Here is a 23975-nt window from a genome sequence, read left to right on the forward strand (position 1 = left end):
AGATAGCTATCTACATGGCTAAATCTATCATTACCCCAACTCTCATATCAAAAGTCAGAAGCAAACTCATAGAAATTGCTTTTAGTGGATTATGGGTTCAGAACATCAATTGCATTTATTTTCTTTGCCTGGACAAAGCAATGTCATTGTCCTGTTACTAAAATACAGTAATTACCTTTGGAATTGGTTCACAGACACAAAGATGCAGTTCAGGCATCAATAGGAGTTCACTTACCGACAAGGTATTTTCTGTTTGTAATTGCTTATGTGAGGTGTTCTGACCATATAAAATGTGGAGATGAAAAATGTCTGATATAATAAACCTTTAGAAGTATCTCCTGCTAAAACCTGAGTGACAGAGCTTGGGTAGAAAGCAGGTGATTAGAGGTTGTTACAGTAATGGGTCTGCCAGGAACTTGATCTGTTTCAACATCAAAGCCAGACTACAAATCAATAATGAGACACCAAATCAAATCATCATCAGACTTGAATACTATTTCTGTGAGAAAGTTAATTTTACTTATTGAAGTGGGTGATAACAGTAAAATGAAATTGAATCTATAGGATGAAACCTTGGAACAGAGAGGAACACTGACACACTGGGATTGGTTTAAAGAAGATTCTGGGGTGAGTAATGTGAATAAGCAGACATTGCAGAAAGTATGTTTTACAATGAAAAAAACAGTTGCACTTATGAGTGACTCTATCAAATATGAACTGTTAATAAAACCAGTATTTTAGTATGACTAAAGATAAGTTGACTTGAAAACACTGCTACTGCCCATGTTTACCTTGCAAATTATCCATATACTTGCAATTACATTCCTTCTGGAATGTCTGCCAAAGAACAGTTATCTACCCTACAGTAAATGTGGTCTTCAAGATGTGTTGTTGGCATGTATTCCTCTTCTGGTGTGCATGTGCTCCATGCACACAAAATCATAACCTTTTCAGTAGCAGTGTCCATTAGGGCCTTACCTGTGCCCTGCACACCCTGTGGCTGAGGTCATAAAGGATAGGGCATCTGCAATTGTTCTCCAGTTCCTTCGCTAAAAGATTATCTAGATTGCTAGGAACTCCATTGTAGTGGGGAGGAGGCTGGGTTGTAGAATACACATGGACAAACATCTCAAAGAACCACAGTTATTGTAGGGTAACACACCATTCTTTCTTCTTTGCGTGACTGTCTACATATCTTCCACTTTGGGTGACTCACATGCAATAACTCATCATGGAGGTGGGTACTCAGTCTACTGAAGCAGTGAGTGCAGGACATCTGTACTGAAGTGGGCATCATATCTGGAGCCCTATACCAAGCAGTAATACTGAGTGAAGGTGTGACCTGAACTCCACGTAGTTGCTTTGCAAATCTCCAAAATAAGGACACCTTTTAATGAGGCAGCCTGAGCTCTGGTGGAATAGGTCCTAAACTGTCCAGATCGGTCTAAGTGGCCCACCATGTAGCATGTCTTAATATAATCTGAGACCCATTTTGACAGTCTTTGAGTGAAGATTGGTTGTCACTTCATTCTATCAACAAATGCTATGAACAATCTAGGAGAGTTTCTCAACAGCTTTGTTCTGTCCAGATAGTAAGAAAGAGGCCTGACATCCAAGGTGTGAAGTTTAGCTTCTGCTCATGTGATGCAAGGCTTGGAGAGGAAGACAGGTAGATGGGTCATCCAATTTATATTAAAGTCAGAAATGACTTTAGATAAAAGCTTCTGGCAAGGTCTTCATGTAACTTTGTCCTTGTGGAATAACACAAAGTGGTCCTTCCATAAAGGCCTGAACCTCTCCTATATTTCTGGCTGATGTTACAGCAACTAGGAAGGCAATCTTCATGGAGAAGTGGTACAAGAAGCAGGTCACCAAGACCTCAAAGGAAGCTCCTGTCAAACCTGTTAAAACAATGTTGAGGTCTCAGCACAATGGAGTCTCTTTGGTGGGATGACATGAATGAGAGCTCTGTGAAATCTATCCACTCTTGGATGAGAGAAGACAGTTTGGCCTCCCAGTACAGGATGGTGAGCAGAGATAGCCACCAGGTATACTCTTACGGAGTTGATGGAGAGGTTCAGATCCTTTCAGATGAGCATGTAGTCCAGGAAATGACTGCCTAGGAAGGAGTACTGCAGAAAGGGATCTGGGGATCATAGTGGACCACAAGCTAAATATGAGTCAACAGTGTAATGCTGTTGCAAAACAAGAGAACATCATTCTGGGATGTATTAGCAGGACTGTAATAAGCAAGACACAAGAAGTAATTCTTCCACTCTATTCCACTCTGATTAGGCCTCAACTGGAGTATTGTGTCCAGTTCTGCGCGCCACATTTCAGGAAGGATGTGGACAAATTGGAGAGAGTCCAGAGAAGAGCAACAAAAATAATTAAAGGGCTAGAAAACATGACCTATAAGGGAAGATTGAAAAAATTGGTTTGTTTAGTCTGGAAAAGAGAAGACTGAGAGGGGACATGATAACAGTTTTCAAGTATGTGAAAGGTTGTTACAAGGAGGAGGAGGAAGAAAAATTGTTTTTCTTAACTGCTGAGGATAGGACAAGAAGCAATGGGCTTAAATTGAAGCAAGGAAGGTTTAGATTGGACATCAGGAAAAACTTCCTGTCAGGGTGGTTAAGCACTGGAATAAATTGCCTAGGGAGACTGTGGAATCTCCATCATCGGAGATTTTTAAGAGCAGGTTAGACAAACACCTATCAAGAATGGTCTAGATAATTAGTCTTGCTATGAGTGCAGGGGACTGGACTAGATGATCTCTCGAGGTCCCTTCCAGTTCTATGATTCTATGATGTCAGACAGCAGTGCTTTAAAAGGGAGATAGATGATTATCTAATGCCCTGATTGAGAAACTCTTCCATTTAGTGGGACAGGCAAGTCTGGTGGAGTCATTTCTGCTGCAAACCAGGATGTTTTCAACTGTTGAGAACAGAATTTGTCAGTGGATGTCAGCCAGCCAGCATCCAGGCTGTGAGATGCAGGGATGTTGGCTTCAGGTATAGATTTGTCCCTCCAATTGTGTGATCACATCTGGTTGTATCAGGAACACAATCGGGGAGCCATGCTGACAGGATCATGAGGTTGGAATACCAAAACTGCCTGGGCCTTGCTGGGGCTATTGTTGTTAGGTCTGCATCTTGTCTGATCTTCCTGAGGATTCCTGGTATCAAAGGAATTGGTGGGTAGGAATACATGCATCCCAGTGACCATGGAATCAGAAAGAGGTCTGACAGGCGCACTCTACTTGACTCCTTCTTGACCCTCTTCCCAGACGTAGAGGGTGGAAACTTTCCCTTGACTGTTTCCTCTCTGGAAGCTTTGTATTTCTTTCTTGGTACAGGAAGGGAGAACAGTGCTGGGATTTGCCAATATCTGCAGGTGTTTCTCTCACTTAAGCTGCAGCACATGACCCTGAGTAAGACTAGGACAGCTGTGACGGTAGCTTGAGAGCTGCCTCCGTCAGCAGGAGCTTCAGTTTAGCTTCCCTATCCTTCTTCATCCTAGGCTCGAACACCCTGCAAATCTAGAACCAGTCCTTCACATGTGCTTTCCCCAAGCACTTCAGGGAGCTATGGTGCGGGTCGCTCACTGGCAGAGGCCTGGAGCAAGCAGCACATGACTTGAAACCTGGTGACTGGGGTATACCTCAATACCAGGAATGGGGGGGGGGGGGAGAAACATGTCCTTTTTTTTTTTTTTAAACACACACACTCTGTCTCTCTCTTTCCCAAAGAGACCACATGGAACCTCCTATATGGTTCCCAAGCGAAGCAGTGATTAATTTAAAACTGTTCTGGTATAAAACAGAGTTCCAATGACCATTTCAGGTTGTAAGAAAGAACTGAGCAGGTCTATGGGTGGCTCCGCCTTTAATATCGTCACGCAGTGGCATGCGGCAGCAGAATGAGCTCAAGTCACCCAACTGGTACCGCTGAGGCAAGCAGTTTCCAACAGTCATGTACTGGATGCACCAACACTAAGAGTGGAATGTACATGTGCAATCACTTCAAGAACTAAGAAAGTTTAAGCTTTCCATTAAGTTTTTTCTTCATGATGATGCTCCTCTACTGTACATAAATACAATTTTACATGATAGTAGAATTAAATTTTTAACTTTACTGACATAGCATTTAAAGAAAAGAAGTAATATTTCTCATCTAAAGTATATGGTGAATATAGAAAAGCAAAAATAAAACAGCAGGGGACCTATTTTTAGAATAAATTAAACATATATAGTTCACACGAAATCTAAGAAGCTTCAGCACAAAATTAGTAATTCAGAAGATGAGGATGTTATCCAACAAAAATAATATAAATTGAATCTGAAAAAGGTAAATCAGCAGTCAAGCAGAAACTACTTGAGAAAGAAAAGATAGCATCATAAAATCTCGGAAAATAGCCTCCATTTTAAAAGCTTTGTTTAGATGTAATAAAGTGACTCCACCATGTAACACTGCATAAAAGTAATACTCATTATACTGCGCACTGTATACAGCTTGGCAGAGTAATGTGAATCTGACTGTGACTTGCGTGATAAAAATGTTTTAATAGAGCTAGTATAGAAGAACTATATCCTGCTGAATGATCTGAAGTTTGGGTTGGAAAGACAAGTATATTCTCTGAAAAAGAACATGTACGTGATATTTACCTGAACTAACTCTAATTTAGCTGGAAATATTACTATAGCAGAATACATATCACATTAAACTAAGTGCAAAATAAACTAAGACTTAGTGCAAAATATAATAAATAAATAAAAGCTTCAGTATATTTGCTTAAATAAATCACTAGCGCACCAGGGCCCTGATCTTAGCTGGGGCATCTTGTTGCTACCATAATACACATAAATAATAAAAAAAAAAAGAAACAAAGACATGTTACTGACCCAACTCGTATTTTTAACATGCCACTAAATAGTTCAGGTGAGTTTGAGATGATCCAGCCAATATGAATGACAAGTTCTTGTTGAATTACAGCTTCCCTCTCATCCTGTAAATTACACTTGTCGTAGAGGATGTTCTTAATCACTCCTGGAGACAAGGGATTGGAAATAACTTCTTCTTCATGGCCAAAAGCTCCAAGAGTCACCTAAGAACATATTAGCAACAATGTAGGGGAAAAAACAGGAACAACAGATGACAATTATAAGTTAGACTTCATAGTCTAAGCTTTTCCTGGTAGTATTAAAACTGCATTCGGGGTAAAATATAGTGTGGTGTCAACTGATTGGTAAGAGTAACTGGCCCAAGAGAAAGAAACCTTAGTAGGCCATCACTTTATTTTGGAACAGTTTGGATAGTTTTCTAGATAGTACTTTCCTTTCCCAGGTCATAGCTTTCTAGCAAGCCTTCCTTAAAATTAAGGAATCATGATTCTTGTTACTGTTTTCTTAATATTTTTTTTCCAAAATTGTGTTCTAGGTTTTAAAATTCTAATGCAATCAAGATATTGGACTAATTAGCCAAAAGAAAAACATGCTTAAAAATGTAAAATTTTAAAATTTCTCATTTACTGTAAGTGAAACAGAGAAACACACACTCTTCCTGACATTTAAAAAAATCTACATTAAAAATGTTTTGACCAGGACAGGTTAATAAAAAAAGGTGAAAATAAGCAACTACAAACCACTCTACATGCACATTGACTTTCCTACATAGCACCAGAAGCATGCTACCAGCCCTTCGTGTTTGGAATAACTTCATGATGAAATGGCCCAATATATATATTTTTCGAATTGAAAGAAACTTTTTATAATCATATTATAATTACTTTAAACTTTTTGTGCCAGGAGAGCAAACAATAGTCCAATTTAGGGTCTAGGACAAAGGCAGAGGTGTAAAGACAGAAAAATGTGAATGGTGAAAAGTTCCCCACTCACTGGCTACTCATAGTACACAATTTACTAATATCCTTTTTAGCTTTTTAGGTTCTATATATTAACTTTTTCTTTAAATAATGTTTTACTACTTGCTTCAATGTCCTTTTGTATACTAATTCTTCCTTAAAATTTCTCACATATATTTTCCCCCTTAACTTTAATTGCAGCATGTCTCTCTCCTCTTCCCCATCTAGTTCTGGTCTTCTCAACTATCTACTCTGTGTTGCTCTCAACTTCATTAGATATGCATACATTTCTTAGCACAAGTATATGCAGAACATTATATTTACTAATTTTTATTTTACTCAGTTCTTTTGTTATTTAATAAATGAGCTTTTTGAGTCTTGTACTTTTTAAAGTATCTGAGACCTACAAAATGAAAGAGCCTATATAGATTTTTTTCTCTTGATCACCATTGCTGAATGCAATTCTGAAAAATGCAGACTTACCTGTTTGCCCTGAACTAAAACATTAGTAATAGATGGTGCAAGGCTGTCCACTAGTTTACCTAAAAGGCTTGCTGCGAAGCGCACAACAGACCTGAGGGCAGAAAACAGAGCAATCCCACTGGATATCAAATGCTAGTTTAATGAATTCAAATATGTGTTTGAATTTTGTCACCACATTTGATAAGTCCCAAAAGACTAACCATGAATATACATATAATTTTTTGAAATGTCACTTCATACAGTTTTTCTTTTTTATTAATCACTAGAGCAAGTATTCAATAATAGCTGTATTGGGAACAGTTAGAACTCATTAAACTATGGACTGCAAATAATAAGCTGGCTTTCTTTTCTCTCACAACATGTTAAGAAAACAGCATGTTATCATTATTTCTTCTGTCAAAGAATGTCTGTTTTTGTTTGCCACCAATGTTTTTGTTTGCCACCAATTTGCAATTAGTGAAAAATTTCTCTTTGGTAGATGTTTTGGTTTGTTTTTGAAAGATTTAGAAATTTTCAAGCAAACCATATTACTCATTCTTTGCAAAGGAAATAAAGCATTTAACTTCTCAGAAAGTTATACTGAAAGATTAGGCAAAAAATTTTGTTGTAAGAGTAAGTACAGCATGTGCAACAAATATTTAAATGACATTTTTGACAATTTTTGCCTCCAGGCAATATTTTATATGTAAGCGATGAAAAGAAGGGAATCATGTAAAGTGCTGGGTTTAAAACTGGCTGCAAATTTAAAAAATAACTAGAATTACACGGTATTATTACTATTAAAAAGTAATATTTAACTTTATAAAACATAATTTCATGACAAAATGGAAACTGAAGTTTAAGCTAAGTTTAAGCTTTTCTTACATGGGGTTTGTAGCTGCAAAGAATCATTTATCAAGAGAGTTAATGAACAAGTTACAATATTCAATAAAGTTAGTACAAAATCCATCAACCCAACTGATACTGACTTCTGTGAAAAATGGTGTGCACTCTTTCAAAATCAAGAGCAAAGCATTTCAAAACTGCGCTAGCTGATCCATCAAAATGCAAGTAAGCCAACAAATCTCAAGCAGCACTATTTAAGACCTCTGTGCACTTTACCTGTTTCCCATGTACCAGCAAAGTAGTAATATGTGTGGCTATAGAGGAAGCAAATTTCTGTGTAAATGCAGCACTGTAGCGTACCATCAACCTAGGTATGTCATATGACAATCATAAAAGAGAAATAAAAAATAAGACTTTACATATTTTAGTTTTATAAAATGCCTCAGTTTTCTAAGTATTAAAAATACCAACAATGAAAACATTTGGTTTATAATTGGATACAGGTCCATTTCATTTATTAACTGACTAAAACTAAAAAACTGAAATCAATTCTTGTATTTATGTAGTTAATATCTTTTCCAAAAAACACCTTATTGGTTAACAGTATTTACAAGGTGAGAGTGGGCTTCATCTTAGGCTCAAATCTTGTTTTCTATACTAAATAATGAGATTTCTATTCAACTTTCAGTCTGAATAAAGCAATTACTCAAACTACATGTAAAATACTATACTTTACTTTCCCAACCCTTTAAAAATTATTTTGGTAAAGCCATCATTAACCCAAATGTCTTCAGGAACAATAAGCAGTAAGCTGCATAAATGTAGCTACTTTTGTTATTAATTTAATTTTTTTGACTACCAACCTTGCTACTGAAAGCCATTATTTTATACTGTTGTAACATTCTCCCCAAGAGATGATCATGTCAATTACCCTACTAATTCTAATTCTTTTTGTTTGACTAGTACTGTATGTTTACCATGCAACCTGTTAAACGGACATATTTTAACACAATTCTACAAGAAAAAGTAATACCAGTCACCCTGATTTCAGGGACAACGTCGACAATCACAGTTTATACTAATGGGTCTTCACATGGCTACAGACCAATTTATGAAGAATAACATTTATTGCTCTGATCACTGAGCCATCTGCTTTGTGATATATTTGTGACAGGAACAAGGTACATCACATGTACATTAATTTCCATTTGTTTCTTTATGTTAAGAGATACAGGCTAGATCTTCAGCTGGTGTAAACTGGTATGGCTGAACTGAAGTCAGCAGAGCTGTGCTTCTTTACATTACCTAAAAATCTGGCCTTATGTTTCATAAACATGAGGAAAACAACATTTATCTGTCAAACAAAAGTGAAACACAAAGATATTATATACAAACCAGAGCTTTTTGCTGCCAGCTCGTCTATAGATTCTTTCAATCTGATCAGAAACAGTACCTAAACACATGAAAAAAATAAAAGCTGTAGTGACTTTTATTCAGCAACAATAAAATAAGTTTGATAGAGATGTTAGTTAATTTTGAACCAGATTCAGTAAAGCACTTAAGTACATGTTTAACTTTAAAGTTTAAATTTAACCTGCCACCTAGTCATCACCTGTGTCCTTTGACACCACTCAAGTAACTCTGACTAATTTTCGTCAAACCTGTTGGGATACCATAAGAAAACTCAATAAATCAAATGTTCTACAGCATTTTATAATTTTCATATAAGCAGCCAGCTAAAATACATGTAACATAAAAAAATAAAGTTGGTTTCTTTTCTGTTGCTAAGTATATAATAACTTTTCCTAAATGTGAATTATTGGCTTATTTTTCAAAGATTTTCTTTTTGATGACTACCTTGAAGGATGGCTGAAGATTTAAATAGACCAAAAATGGGCATTGGTAAGAATGTCCAGAAAATGAAGTCTGACAGTTTTATTACAAATAGACTAGTAATGCAGCAGCACTTGTAATAGCTCAATATGCATTATTATACAATATTGCACTGCTCAGAACTCGTTTCCTATATCACCTTCCCCCAAATCCACAGGCCCTGCTGCACTAATTTTGCCTCAATGGTAAAGGATTGAGAACTGGGAGTTGCACGGAGACCACTCAGTGAGAAGTCAGAGTGGGTGCTGATAACCATTCAATTCCTTAGGCTTGAAATATCCATCAGATTTAAAATTCATAGATGAGATGCACTTATATCCACCCCCCAGGTGTAGCAGCAACCTCCCTTCAATAGACAATGTAGGGTGCATGAGAGAGTTGATTTGCAAGATCATAGCTTGTGGATATGTAAATCTGAAGGCCCTGGGCATGTCAGCTGGAAGGACTTAGGTCCTTCAAACCATTATTGGTAGAAGTGGAGGTTAGGTAGGAAGAGAATATTTTATTTATTTATTGTGTACAACACATATTCAGTGTTGAATGTCAGTCTCACTGCCCGTGTGGGATAGCCTAAGAAATTAGCTGGCCAGGGACTCTAGTCAATGATTTGTACTCTTTAATGCAAGATCAGTAATTATTAAAGTTATCACTATCCACTACTTCATCTTGGATGAGGCCTCTGATTTGCACAGATTAGTACTATCTGATCAGAAGGCAATGCAAGAATTTTATTAATCCCAGAGGTCTCCAGATGAGTACTTGCTTCATTATGAGCTGAGGATCAGGGAGATGAGGTGATTGTGTTGGTTGCAACTAACCTTCAATGTGGGAGGTTTCCTATGAACATTTTCCATTAGAGCAAGAAACTACATATTCAGAGTAATGACCACAGAAAGCTACGGAGGTGTCTAAGCCCACAACAAATTACTTTCCAGACAATTTGGGGTTGTGGGAGGGTGAACACCTCCCTGATGTTCAGAAGTAGACCACGTGTCTGGATACAGTGGCCAAAATTCACAAAACCTTAAACATGTTTTTATAATACAATGAATCAACCTTTCACACATCCTTTATACCTGTCAAAAATGCACGTGTTCTGGAACACCCTATTCAGTGCACTCCCAAAAACTTTAAGAGTTGCTATCTTTGCTGAGCCAAGCTTGTGTATTTTAGGGGTTTGGATGAGTTGGTATTACCAGTTAACATTAAGAAATTGACTGCAGTAACTATTTTAGTGACCAAAAGAGTTATTTTTAGAAAATGGAAATCTGCAATTCCTCCCTCATATACCGACTAGCTTAGTGAGCTCTCTACTACTCCACTAATGGAAAAAATGATTGTGCCTAATAGAAACACTTGGAAGAAATATGAGGGTGCCTTGTCACACATGAAACTACTGCATACTTTTGCAGTTTAGTATATTAGTCCCTGATGCTCATAAGACATCATAGAATATCAGGGTTGGAAGGGACCTCAGGACGTCATCTAGTCCAACCCCCTGTTCACTTACATGTTCTTACTTATTTATCTATTTAGTCACTTTAGTAATTGATGCCCTGCACAACCTCTATGGATTAAGGTTTTTTGTTTGTTTGCTTGTTTTTGTTTTGTTTTCCAGGTTTTACAAATAACAAATACTGAATGTTGTTATTTATATGATATTTCCATCTTGTGAATATATTCATATATGTTTTGTGTTTATATTGTATATATTTACAATATAAACACAAAACAAATAAAAATAAAGTTAAATAAAACAATATTGTTAAATAAAAACAATAAAAATAAAGTTAAAAAAATAAAATACAATGAAGCATGTTGTATTTTTTAGTACTTTCCAGGATGTGTATTATACTGCGATACTGCATATAAGGTGTATTTATATTACAAGTGCCAAGTCTCCATCATGTGCACTAACATAGAATTAGACCATCTTCAGGTAGAGCTCTGTGAAATAAAGTAGTGGGTAAACTATAATACCCTACGATTATCCAAGGGAGAAAATGTGAAGCAGAGTCCTAATTCCACCTCTGATCACCTCTTTCTCTGGGATGTGTCTGTGGGTTGAGGGGTGGGAAACAGTTTACAGCAGCCTTGAAAGGGTACAGCTCACACCACTGGCCTGTATGGAGCCATAGCTCCCCCACTCCCCAACCCTTATTTTCCCCTTCCCATCCGTTTGCTTCCTGAGGGAAGCAGAGCTGGTCCCAATCTACCATTATCTAGGTTAGCATTATTGGATTATTATTATCTTATGTTTCGCAATGTCTTATGTGTATTTAAATTCTGCATTTTAATACAAAACTTTGATATAAAACTGAAGCAGAATAACCTCTATAGATAATATTTTGAAATAAAATCTGATTTTACAAAATAAGGAAAATAAAACAAAACCATCCATATAAGATTCCTAATACACTTTAGACTAAGAGGCAGAGGCACACACAACCTGTCTTCAGCTTCATTTTATTATACAAAATCAAACCCTTTCTGACAAAAATTGTTTGCTCAGAATTATGAATAGGCAACATGCTGCATGCAAACAATTTAAAAGAGTTACTAGATTTAACAGCTCATTCCACACTACAGTATATTGATGTGCATTTTCCATCTAAAGCAGAAACTGCTTTAATAGAGAAGAAAATAGCTACACAACTTTTTGTAACCATGTCCATTATTCATGTTCATTAGAACTACACAGAAAACTGCCTCCTCTAATATTTAGAATAGTCACATGAAAGGATATCTCACCTTCCTTGGTGATGAAATTCGGTCCTTCCTTTTTGAGCAAAATACTCAACAGAATTGCTTGACTTGCTAGGCAATTGCAGTCCTAAAAAAGAACAACTTTCAGATTTAAATGACTAGCAAAAGGCATCACAGTTATTACAAATTCCACACGAACCAGAAGACAATTGTTTTAGCAGTAGCATACAACATACATTTCAAGGAGAAAGTCTCCCCTCTCCTCAAATGCTAAATCTTCATTTGGTCCCCCTACAATGGTAACCAAATAGCCAAATTTAGATTTTCAGTGGGAGTTGAGGGCTCTCGGCACCTTACCAGATCAGGACCTTAGTGATACCCCAGTTATATAATTATCTCTGTCTTCATTTTCTATCTCCTCTGAAGGAAAGAGTGGCACAGCAACACTGGTACAGAGTTTGGGAATTCTCTTTTCACTGCTGCTTTAGAATGGCTTTTTTAAGGACATATATTAAGGTTCAATAAAGTTGCACCACTTAGCTCAGAAAGATCATTCCTGTCTCAGTGCCCTTGACCTCTACCATTTGCAAAACAAATGCTTGTGATCAGATGACTAACTGACATGATAGTTTTCCAAGTTCCCACTAAGACAGAATATTGAAATGCGAAATACTCATTCATTGTTGGTTTCTGGGTACAGGAAAAATACCCAATTGAAACTTATATAGTTGATCTTACCGTCAAAAGTCACCAAAAGGTCATCAGTCTGTCTTAGTGGATTTCAACCATTCAGGGTTTTTTTGTTTTTTGGGGGTTTTTTTTGGAGCTGCAGTCTAGATATGAGGTATTTATTCATATGGGATGCAACCATCTCTCCCCATTTACAATATTTCAGGTGTTACCAGAAAAAAAAATAATATGGATTCTATTAAAGGGAGTATGGAAAACTGTTAGCTGGAATGTGGCAGCTCAGAGGGTTCTGTGGCACCTGGGGAGAGGGCTACAATGAGGGAAGACTCTTGAAGCAAATATCAGTGTAGGAGAAGCCAGAAGTTACTAGTTCTATTTAAAAACTGTGGAGAACAATTATATGAATTAAAAGAATTATTGACCCTGTTTCCAGATGCATTTAGATAAAAAATGTTGATGGGTGCTCAAAGAATGCCAGACCTCCACTCCACCTAAGCCCTTCTCTTTTCCCTTCCTTCACTACTCTCCCTATTTATGTACGTCATCTCCTGTTTTATTACCCCATGCTAACATGTTATCTCTGTGTAGGTTTTGTCTGGTCTTGCAGCTTTGACAAGCTGTAAAACTGCATTATTGTATAATTCTCTTAAAGACCCTGTGAAGCACGTGGTATTTGGAAACATATATTAGCCATAAGTCATTTATCTTTTTGTACTTTTCATTATCTGTTTATGAAAAAAAAATCAATAAACATTTAATGAAATATAAAGTTTCTGGCCAAGAAAACTGTTGAGAGTGGCTGCTGGGGTGACAATATTAACCATGTTCATCTGAAGAACGTGCTGTTAACTAGCAGAATTAAAACAAAAAAAAAATCATCTGATGAGAACTAGAACTAAACTACAGAACAATTTCTCCAATTTTCTTACATTCAGTTTCTCAAGAATCTCGTAAGTCGATCTGTTTTTCCAGTCATTAATATTTACTTCTGGTTGTTGTTCGAGTTCAGAAACATTTGGAGTACTAGTTTGTCTCTTGACTTTTGAATGTTTTGGAAGTTCCAGCTCCTCAAAACTCTTAAATTCGGGAGGCCTGAAAAAATAATTATTTAATTGTCCACACTTCAGAAGATATTTTAATTGTGAAAAACACCATAATTAGATCTCCCACATATCCTTACTCTTCTGTTTCACTGATTCTCAGAAAGTCAAGTTGTTCAACAACTGCACCAGATATTAATGTCTGGGGAGGAAAAAAAAAAACAAGCACTCAGCAAGACAGTATCAGTCTGTACATTGCACATACCAATTCTGAGATCAACAACATAACAAATTGCCCCCTACTAAACAGGAATATTTGAGTTAGACTGATAAGAAACTGCTATATTTTAAAATACCAGTTTCTTTTCAGTTTTCATGCACCTTTTCCTGCAAGTAGCAAGTGTAGTATGAGTGGCAAGTGTAGTATGTTATCACCACAAATCATAATAGCCTTTTTTCTACAATTACAGAAAGACTGGTTACATACCCTACAGTTATTGTGGTTCTTTGAGATGTAGTCAGTGTGGCTCCCATTGTAGGTGTGCAGGTACCTCACATTGCTGAGGAATCCAAAAAGCAGGGATAGAGAGCAGGTCATGGGAACATACTGACATCATCATCCTGAAGAATCACAGTTATTGTAAAGTAGCCATTCTCTCCTCTTATAGTATGCATTAGTATGCAGAGGTGCACCAAGAGGGGACAGGGCAGGGGACCCAGGCCCACCTTTGGCCATAGACAGAAGAGGCAGGAGCTGGAGATGGTGGCTCCTAGCACATCTGAGCCCAACAGGATGCAGAGAGTAGGCTTAGCTGCTGGCATGCCTGACAGAGGGTCCCTCTGGGGCCCCAAGCCCAGCTGCAGCCACTGCGTGGCTAGCCAGCCCCCATCCAGGCAGCTGGGGCCCAAGCCTCCCAGCTCCAGAAATCATGACCCTGGGGCTTCCCTCCCCCCCCCAGGAGCTCCAGAGGTGCCTGGGGTGGGGGAGCAGGTCTTGCCCCCAGTCAACCTCCCCCAAGGAGGGGAAGCCCCAGGGCCATAATTCCTGGAGTTGGGTTATTTAATTGCTTTTTACATTTATCTTGAATGAAGAGCACCTGTTATGCCCACAAGTTTGAATAAGGTTTCACCCAACTCCCAGCATAGCAAATCTATTGGGATTCCTTATTCTTAGGTCATTCCTTAGTCTAGAGGTACCTCCCTCTTGTCCCCATACATATATACATATGTACACATACGTCTACAGACAAATATTTGCGCTCTCTCTAACAACGTTAAGATTCTGTCATTAATATTTTAATATGCTTATTGATTACAATTAATTCATTTGATATTCATATGAATTTCATATATATGTACTTCTAGAGAAAATCTGTTCTAATAAAGCAGTTTTAAAGAGGACTTTCTTAAAAAGCATTGTGTTTTGATAGTTGTCAATAGGAGAAAAAAAACTGGATGCATGTCCTGTGAACTTTTAAACTCAGTTTTCATTTTACAATTTATAGTAAAATACCACAGTATTACACTGTAAGAGTTGATTGTGAAAATAAAAAGCTGCTTGCTTTTTTTTGTTTATTTTTATTGCGGATGTCCTCCAGCCATCTTTATGACACATAATCCTCTGGAACACGGCTGATGATGGAAGCAGTTACAGACAACGAAAGTAAAAATGATTAAGAACAGTGCTGGAAATTATTTGTAGGCTTGTAAGGATTAGGTTTTTAATAAGTAATTGTCCATTTTACTAGACACATACAAACATACAAAAAATATTTCCATTGATAATAAGTGAAATTTACAGTTAGGCAAAGAAAGAAAAATGCTGCTTGAGAACTATTAGAGTTTAATTTAAGAATATTTACTTTGTATATTTTGACATGTGATGTGGACAATTTAAGTTTTAATGGTTATAAAGTTTTAACTTTTTGAATCTCAACATCTACTGTCATTAAACAGATATTGTCTGTCAAAATTATGAAAAAATAAAAACTGAATTCTGCCAAGCCTAATTATATGTTGCCTGAAAGGATGAATACATTTTAATGTACATGTCACAAGCAAAGATTGTACATCCCCTTTTGTGAATTAAGATATTAAAGCCTAACTGTACATGTTCAGATATGTACATACAAATGTACAAGCTCAATATAAATTATGAAAAAGCAGTATAAAGTATATTGTTTTAATAGATGATGCGTTACCACCTCTTTGCAATTTCAGCCACTTTTTCAGGACTTTTTCCTCTTTAATGAAATGCACAATTTCCAAAATATGACAATATATTCAGGAGATTAAATGATTGAGCTTTTGCACATCCTGTAGTGGAAATTCTTGCATTTTCTACACATTTGGCATAATATATCAGCTGACCAAACTGTATGATAAGTTTGTAAGACAATTCTTAGACTAAAGGAACATATACATTATTTTCTGTCTAACAAATAATTCTCCTCAGTTGATCAGCAGGGCCTACAAATTTTGGGTGAGGAGGGGGAAAGGAGATAACAAGACTTCCTAAAACTCTACAAAACCTCAAATAAAAGTTTAGAGTTGAGAGAGGAATCAAAGATTCAAGATGATTCCTATTTCACCCAAATCAGTTTCCACATCCTTAGTTTAAAATTGTAGTAGGAAATAAACATTCACTGTATCATAGTTAATATACTATAAACCTAACCTAGTCAGTATATATTATACTGAATCCTGTGGAAATGATTACTTACCTTCACAGCTGCTTTAACAATATATTCTTGGAAAAATCTCAGTAGGTTTTCAAAGAAATATATCATGAAGAGATACTCAGGGGTGTGGGGCATAGTATATAACTTTATTTACTAGTGTCACATTCATCAACAATGCTCATCTCTAATTTTTGGTGCCCATGATTAGAATTGGATGGTGAAAACCCAGAGCACACAGAATACCAAGACACAGCACAACACAACCTCGATGAAAACCATCCTAGACCCAAGCCAGTTAAAAATGTTATTGAAATGTTTTTCCACCCTTCATGAATAAGACAGACAACATGAACAGCAGTGATTGTCAAATTGATAAAACAATTCTAAAAGGCTTATTAATTATTTAAAGTATCTTCAGGGAAAGGAATTGAATGTGGAGGGGAACAATGGTTTACTGAGGACTTTGAAATAGTACAATGTGTAAAATAATGTAAGAGCACACTGTAGATAATGTTTGAGAAATGTTTCTTGTGACAATATATCAATTTAATAAAATACAAAGTAATAAACAGGAGGCATTCCAGATAAACATCAAAAGCCCCCTGGAGCCTGCAGGTAGTGCTTTGCATGGATGGCAATGACATTGACATCAGGAACTCTAACTTATGATAGCCAGAGATTTTATGAACTAGGTAATTTACAAATGTTTATTTAAATGGTCATTGAAAGCATTTATTTTACTGTTAGAGCTAGGAATGTTCTCTTCGTAATTTTAACATTTTAGCTGCTTGCGGTAAACCCTAGTCTCCCCCTTAAGATTTATCTTGAGCAGCTAATGTATTAAAACTGGCTAGAATTTTAACATTAGTTAACATGTGAAACACACACTTTTCCCTGCTGTTGATATGGCCCAGAATAGAGCCCTTAAGCCTTGATATCAAGGGCTTGCCCTTTTGTGATAAATTCCACAAGACAGATGGCTGGAAGTAAAAATAAAATAGATTTCCTGCCACATTAAAAGGACCTTTGTTGAAAATATCAAAGCCCTGTGCTCCTGTTTAGAGAAAGCATGATTTACAGTGTACAGAAACTTAACAAAAGGCTTTAAAGAAAAGCAGAACCCTTGACTTATCTCATCTTTAATTTTATAACACTCAGTGAGGTATTAAAAAGTCACATGAGAAACCAAAGAATTTTGATGGAATAAAATGTCTGTAGAAATAATTCACAGTTCATGGACTAACACAGACTACTGCCAGAGTATGAATGCAACATTTAGGAAAAAAAAGAATACCTGCACTCTATCAACATGAACCTTCACTCCTCCAACAACTCCCTTTTTAAAGGCTGCCAGCATATCTAATATTGGGTTGAATCTGCTTCCCCTATAATTTTAAAAACAAACACATTAATATTAAAAATGTGAAAAATCACATTACAAATAATGATCTTCACATGTATTCCATACCTTATGTTATCCTCACGGATAAGCACGAGGAACAGGGGGCGACCATGCATCTTCCAATATTGCTTAATGAACTGTAATGCATTCTAGGTAAACATAAAAGTGTATGTGATTCATGCCAGGAAACATACAGTACAATATATTGTAACTATAACAAACAACTTAAAATAAAGGGTACTGCTATAAACCCAACAGATTACAAATCCCAAACAATTAATTTTTTCAGTTATGTATTTATTTCTTTTTTTGCAGAATGTAAGCAATTTGCAAACACTGCATAGCCACAGCTTTATAACAACATTGCTCTCATTATAGGTTAGGCACAAACCAACCAAGTCACCAGTCTGAGCAGAATGAAATATTGGATTACATCTACTGATCTGTATAAAGAGGGTTCTGATGTGAATAGTGAGTGAAAGTGCAGGGGAGATCATTGGCACCTTTTATACACCAGAAGTAGCTGCTGCAGCCCAGGTCATTTCACTATGAGGATGGGGGAATAGGGCAGGTGATGCTGGCACTAGAACTGGGGGACATTTTTTCAAATAGAATATTTGCTGAAAAATGCAGTTAGAGGTCAACTGAAACTATCCCCTATTTGACATGAATTCACTGATTAGTTTCATCAATAAAAAAAAAAGTCAGGATAGATTCATAAGGGGCCTTAGGTGCCATTTTTGAAACTGAAGAGGGGGTGGCAGTGGTCTGATACCTGATAGCCCCACGGTTAGAGCACTCACCTAGGACATGGAAGACCCAGATTCACATCCCCACTCTGCCTGATTTGAACTTGCAGATGAATGCCCTGCCTACAGGGCTATAAAGTATTCTAGGGTGGGTCTCTCTCAATTTCTCCTGTTGATGTCGTTCCACTTTGCATAAATAATTAAATATTCAACAGACCAGAGAGAGAGGAATGACCCTATAGTCTAGTGGCCAGGGCACTGATTTGGGAGGGTCATAGCCAGGTTCCAGTCCTTGCTGCAAACTGAACAACCAGTTATTCACATAGCTACACTGCTGCCCTTAACTGTGTTTCACCCAAGGAAGGCAAATTTTAATTTGTAGCCAAGGCTCCAGAAAAGCCCCAGCAAATGAGGCTTTCAATCAAAGCATCCCTAAAGTGAACTGGCCATGCCCCTTGCCCCTGCCAAATTTGTCTGTCTTTGGGGCTGCACTTGAGTTTCCCTGGAAAACAGGGGTTCGTGCATGTTGTGCCACTGCATTCTCATCCCCTCCTGGAGTTAGATTTCTGCCAACGTAGAACATCCACTAGGGTCTGCACTGGTCTAATAGTATATTAATGCTAATATTTGCATTGTTCTTCCCACCATAACTTTGCTCGTCTTACATTATATAGTAAGGTATACAGACTATATATTTTTTCATCCCCCTTTTTCAATCCTACATTTCATCAAACCTTTAGAACAGCACAATTTATTCTTAATATAGGACTTATTTCATCAGGTTGCATAAGATAAACAACAGATAAATACCTTAATGTCATCGATCAACAGCATAACATCCTGAGACATGTAGAAGTCACTTAGGTCAAAAATGATTGGGTAGCAAACAACAGTCTTTCCTAGTATTCGATAAATCTGTAGGAAGAAAAAGCTAACATTACCCATTTCTTTAAAATATATTAAACTAACATTAATACAGTTTAAAAAGTGAAAACACAGATGTAGTCTTGCAGAATTGTCAAAGTAATAATGATCTGCAAAAAGGACAACTGAAAAATCTAATTTGAAGAATCCTTGTTCTTACACAGTGAGCAAATCCACATTCTTTTTTAATCACAGCGGTTCACCCAATCATGATCAAGCTTGTCTTGGGTGAGTAAGTATTGCTGTAACTAGTTGCTTAGGTAAGGCATGAAATAATTTAATAGTGAGATAGTTTATGCTCTGTCCTTAATGAGTTTATAAACTATATTAAAAACATTTTATAATAAACAATACGATTTACATGCAGAAAATAAGATTACATTTAGTAAATTCAACAATTTAAATAGTATTCTGTCTCCACAAAATAATCCAAAATTTGTCTGGAGTACATGCTAATTATAGTAATACAAATCAGTCACTTCTTGCAATGACCTTTGATGTTCCAAGGCATCCGATAGGCCTGTCGGGTCTTCCAGATAATCCCAGTTTGTCATTAATCCCCAAATGAAAGTAAGCCTGAAAGAAATAGTAATTGTGACACTGTAAGGCCATCTAGTTACACAGGCAAAATTCAGGTCCTTCTTGTTTTTCCCCCCAGCATTAAACAACCCCAGAAACATGAACTCAGCTTTTTTTTTGAGGAGGGCATAAATATAAAACCATTACAATTTTTTCTTGTTATTGGCTTTTTGGACATACATCTGTATCATAGTAAAAGAACTGAGAAAAACAGATAAAACTTGACTAAATGTGTAGCCCAAGGACTGAATTTGGCCCAGTAAGTAAGGAAGCAAAAAGTGAATTATCTTAACTTTTAATAATCTCTTCATTGACAAACCATGTTCAATATAATGAAAGCCACATCACCTCTGGCAGATCACCAGCACTGAATTTCATTATATTTCTGCTGTGTACCTGTGGTCTATATAGTCCTCCAACCCTACTTTTCATTGCTTATGAAAGCAAAGTGATGGATAACAGTTGCTAATATCAGCATGGTGTGGAGGTAGGAGCTATGTAAGCATCTCAAAGATGCTCTTTACTAGCATAAGAATGGCCATATGGGGTCAAACCAAAGGTCCATCTAGCCCAGTATCCTGTCTTGCGACAGCAGCCAATGCCAGGTGCCCCAGAGGGAATGAACAGAACAGGTAATCATCAAGTGATTCATTCCCTGTTGCTCATTCCCAGCTTCTGGAAAACAGAGGCTAGGGACACCATCCCTGCCCAGCCTGGCTCATAGCTATGGATGGACCTATCCTCCATGAATTTATTTAGTTCTTTTTTGAGCCCTGTTATAGTCTTGGCCTTCACAACATCCTCTGGCAAAGAGTTCCACAGGTTGACTGTGCACTGTGTGAAGAAATACTTCCTTTGTTTGATTGAGAGCTAGTGAACAGGAGCTAATGGGAGTTTTGCGAGGGAGTTCTCCAGGTGAAGGAGGAGCGATTATATTAGGTAAGTTTGTTGCCTATAGTGTGTGTGTTTGTGGTGTGCTTGCTGCTTGAGTGAAATATACCCTGTGGTCTGTTTGTTTGGGGGACCGTGTGTGCACTGAGCCTAGCAGCCTGCTAGGCAAGGCTGAGAGCTTCTTAACGAGGCTTTGATCCCTAAGCCCTTTACCACCCCTCAACCCTTAACCAGGGGTGGGCATACTCAGGAAGTCCAGGGCTTTAAAAAGCCCACTCCTAAGCAACCAGAGGAGCTAGCGAACAGGAGTGGCTAACACTGTTGTATTGTTAGGATCTCATCCCGGACCAGGGGGATGAGGTAGATGAGGCTTTCTTCCGGCAGCTCACGGAAGCTACTGGATCGCATGCCCTGATTCTCATGGGTGACTTTAATTTTCCTGATATCTGCTGGGAGAGCAATACAGCGGTGCATAGACAATCCAGGAAGTTTTTGGAAAGCGTAGGGGACAATTTCCTGGCGCAAGTGCTAGAGGAGCCAACTAGGGGGGGCGCTTTTCTTGACCTGCTGCTCACAAACCGGGTAGAATTAGTGGGGGAAGCAAAAGTGGACGGGAATCTGGGAGGCAGTGACCATGAGTTGGTTGAGTTCAGGATCCTGACACAGGGAAGAAAGGTAAGCAGCACAATACGGACCCTAGACTTCAGGAAAGCAGACTTCGACTCCCTCAGGGAACGGATGGCCAGGATCCCCTGGGGGACTAACTTGAAGGGGAAAGGAGTCCAGGAGAGCTGGCTGTATTTCAAGGAATCCCTGTTGAGGTTACAGGGACAAACCATCCCAATGAGTCGAAAGAATAGTAAATATGGCAGGCGACCAGCTTGGCTTAATGGTGAAATCTTAGCGGATCTTAAACATAAAAAAGAAGCTTACAAGAAGTGGAAGGTTGGACATATGACCAGGGAAGAGTATAAAAATATTGCTCGGGCATGTAGGAATGTTATCAGGAGGGCCAAATCGCACCTGGAGCTGCAGCTAGCCAGAGATGTCAAGAGTAACAAGAAGGGTTTCTTCAGGTATGTTGGCAACAAGAAGAAAGCCAAGGAATGTGTGGGCCCCTTACTGAATGAGGGAGGCAAACTAGTGACAGAGGATGTGGAAAAAGCTAATGTACTCAATGCTTTTTTTGCCTCTGTTTTCACTAACAAGGTCAGCTCCCAGACTGCTACGCTGGGCATCACAAAATGGGGAAGAGATGGACAGCCCTCTGTGGAGATAGAGGTGGTTAGGGACTATTTAGAAAAGCTGGACGTGCACAAGTCCATGGGGCCGGACGAGTTGCATCCGAGAGTGCTGAAGGAACTGGCGGCTGTGATTGCAGAGCCATTGGCCATTATCTTTGAAAACTCGTGGCGAACCGGGGAAGTCCCGGATGACTGGAAAAAGGCTAATGTAGTGCCAATCTTTAAAAAAGGGAAGAAGGAGGATCCTGGGAACTACAGGCCAGTCAGCCTCACTTCAGTCCCTGGAAAAATCATGGAGCAGGTCCTCAAAGAATCAATCCTGAAGCACTTGCATGAGAGGAAAGTGATCAGGAACAGCCAGCATGGATTCACCAAGGGAAGGTCATGCCTGACTAATCTAATCGCCTTCTATGATGAGATTACTGGTTCTGTGGTTGAAGGGAAAGCAGTGGATGTATTGTTTCTTGACTTTAGCAAAGCTTTTGACACGGTCTCCCACAGTATTCTTGTCAGCAAGTTAAGGAAGTATGGGCTGGATGAATGCACTACAAGGTGGGTAGAAAGCTGGCTAGATTGTCGGGCTCAACGGGTAGTTATCAATGGCTCCATGTCTAGTTGGCAGCCGGTATCAAGTGGAGTGCCCCAAGGGTCGGTCCTGGGGCCGGTTTTGTTCAATATCTTCATAAATGATCTGGAGGATGGTGTGGATTGCACTCTCAGCAAATTTGCGGATGATACTAAACTGGGAGGAGTGGTAGATACGCTGGAGGGGAGGGATAGGATACAGAAGGACCTAGACAAATTGGAGGATTAGGCCAAAAGAAATCTGATGAGGTTCAATAAGGATAAGTGCAGGGTCCTGCACTTAGGACGGAAGAACCCAATGCACAGCTACAGACTAGGGACCGAATGGCTAGGCAGCAGTTCTGCGGAAAAGGACCTAGGGGTGACAGTGGACGAGAAGCTGGATATGAGTCAGCAGTGTGCCCTTGTTGCCAAGAAGGCCAATGGCATTTTGGGATGTATAAGTAGGGGCATAGCGAGCAGATCGAGGGACGTGATCGTTCCCCTCTATTCGACATTGGTGAGGCCTCATCTGGAGTACTGTGTCCAGTTTTGGGCCCCACACTTCAAGAAGGATGTGGATAAATTGGAAAGAGTCCAGCGAAGGGCAACGAAAATGATTAGGGGACTGGAACACATGACTTATGAGGAGAGGCTGAGGGAGCTGGGATTGTTTAGCCTGCAGAAGAGAAGAATGAGGGGGGATTTGATAGCTGCTTTCAACTACCTGAAAGGGGGTTCCAAAGAGGATGGCTCTAGACTGTTCTCAATGGTATCAGATGACAGAACGAGGAGTAATGGTCTCAAGCTGCAGTGGGGGAGGTTTAGATTGGATATTAGGAAAAACTTTTTCACTAAGAGGGTGGTGAAACACTGGAATGCGTTACCTAGGGAGGTGGTAGAATCTCCTTCCTTAGAGGTTTTTAAGGTCAGGCTTGACAAAGCCCTGGCTGGGATGATTTAACTGGGAATTGGTCCTGCTTCGAGCAGGGGGTTGGACTAGATGACCTTCTGGGGTCCCTTCCAACCCTTATATTCTATGATTCAATCATGGCCCTGAACATCAAAGCAATTATAGTCCTGAGTCTCTTCAGCAGAGCCTACCACACAGTGCTGAATTAGGGTCTGATCCTTGAGCTTTGGGTGCACTCCTAGACCTATGCACAACACCACTGACTCCTGCCTATGTGAAGCAAGTTTCAGAATTCGGGCTTACATTGTAATGGGAATTCGAGTTCTATTGACTAGGTTGATTCACTCCAAATCAGAAATCTCAAAACTTCTCCAACTTAACCAAACTATCTACCCTAGATTGATCATTAAAGCAAATGTTGATGTTAGCTAATTTAGGCATTAATTTTTGGCTTATACCATTTTACCAACAGAATATTTTTAACTTAAATATCGTTTTCCTGTAATGGTAACGTATTCATTAATATGTG

The 23975-nt window shown here is 38.4% G+C and overlaps 1 protein-coding gene across 4 annotated transcripts in view; it reads right to left on the minus strand.

Moving 5' to 3' along the window:
* PHKB (phosphorylase kinase regulatory subunit beta) overlaps positions 1 to 23975 on the minus strand; it is a 216756-nt gene that overhangs the window by 22728 nt on the left and 170053 nt on the right. For 3 of the 4 annotated variants that reach the window (XM_048816937.2, XM_048816934.2, XM_048816936.2), the window contains 10 exons: positions 19748 to 19831; positions 19142 to 19246; positions 17649 to 17731; positions 17475 to 17565; positions 13640 to 13701; positions 13389 to 13551; positions 11815 to 11896; positions 8566 to 8623; positions 6346 to 6436; positions 4904 to 5106 (listed from right to left, as the gene is read on the minus strand). In XM_048816937.2, the coding sequence (XP_048672894.1) occupies positions 4904 to 5106; positions 6346 to 6436; positions 8566 to 8623; positions 11815 to 11896; positions 13389 to 13551; positions 13640 to 13701; positions 17475 to 17565; positions 17649 to 17731; positions 19142 to 19246; positions 19748 to 19831 (1022 nt within the window). Of the gene's footprint in view, positions 1 to 4903; positions 5107 to 6345; positions 6437 to 7446; positions 7538 to 8565; positions 8624 to 11814; positions 11897 to 13388; positions 13552 to 13639; positions 13702 to 17474; positions 17566 to 17648; positions 17732 to 19141; positions 19247 to 19747; positions 19832 to 23975 lie in introns of all 4 variants that reach the window. The other variant, XM_048816935.2, reaches the window with a different exon arrangement.

This window comes from Caretta caretta, chromosome 12 (assembly GCF_965140235.1).
Source record: "Caretta caretta isolate rCarCar2 chromosome 12, rCarCar1.hap1, whole genome shotgun sequence".
Lineage (NCBI taxonomy): Eukaryota > Metazoa > Chordata > Testudines > Cheloniidae > Caretta > Caretta caretta.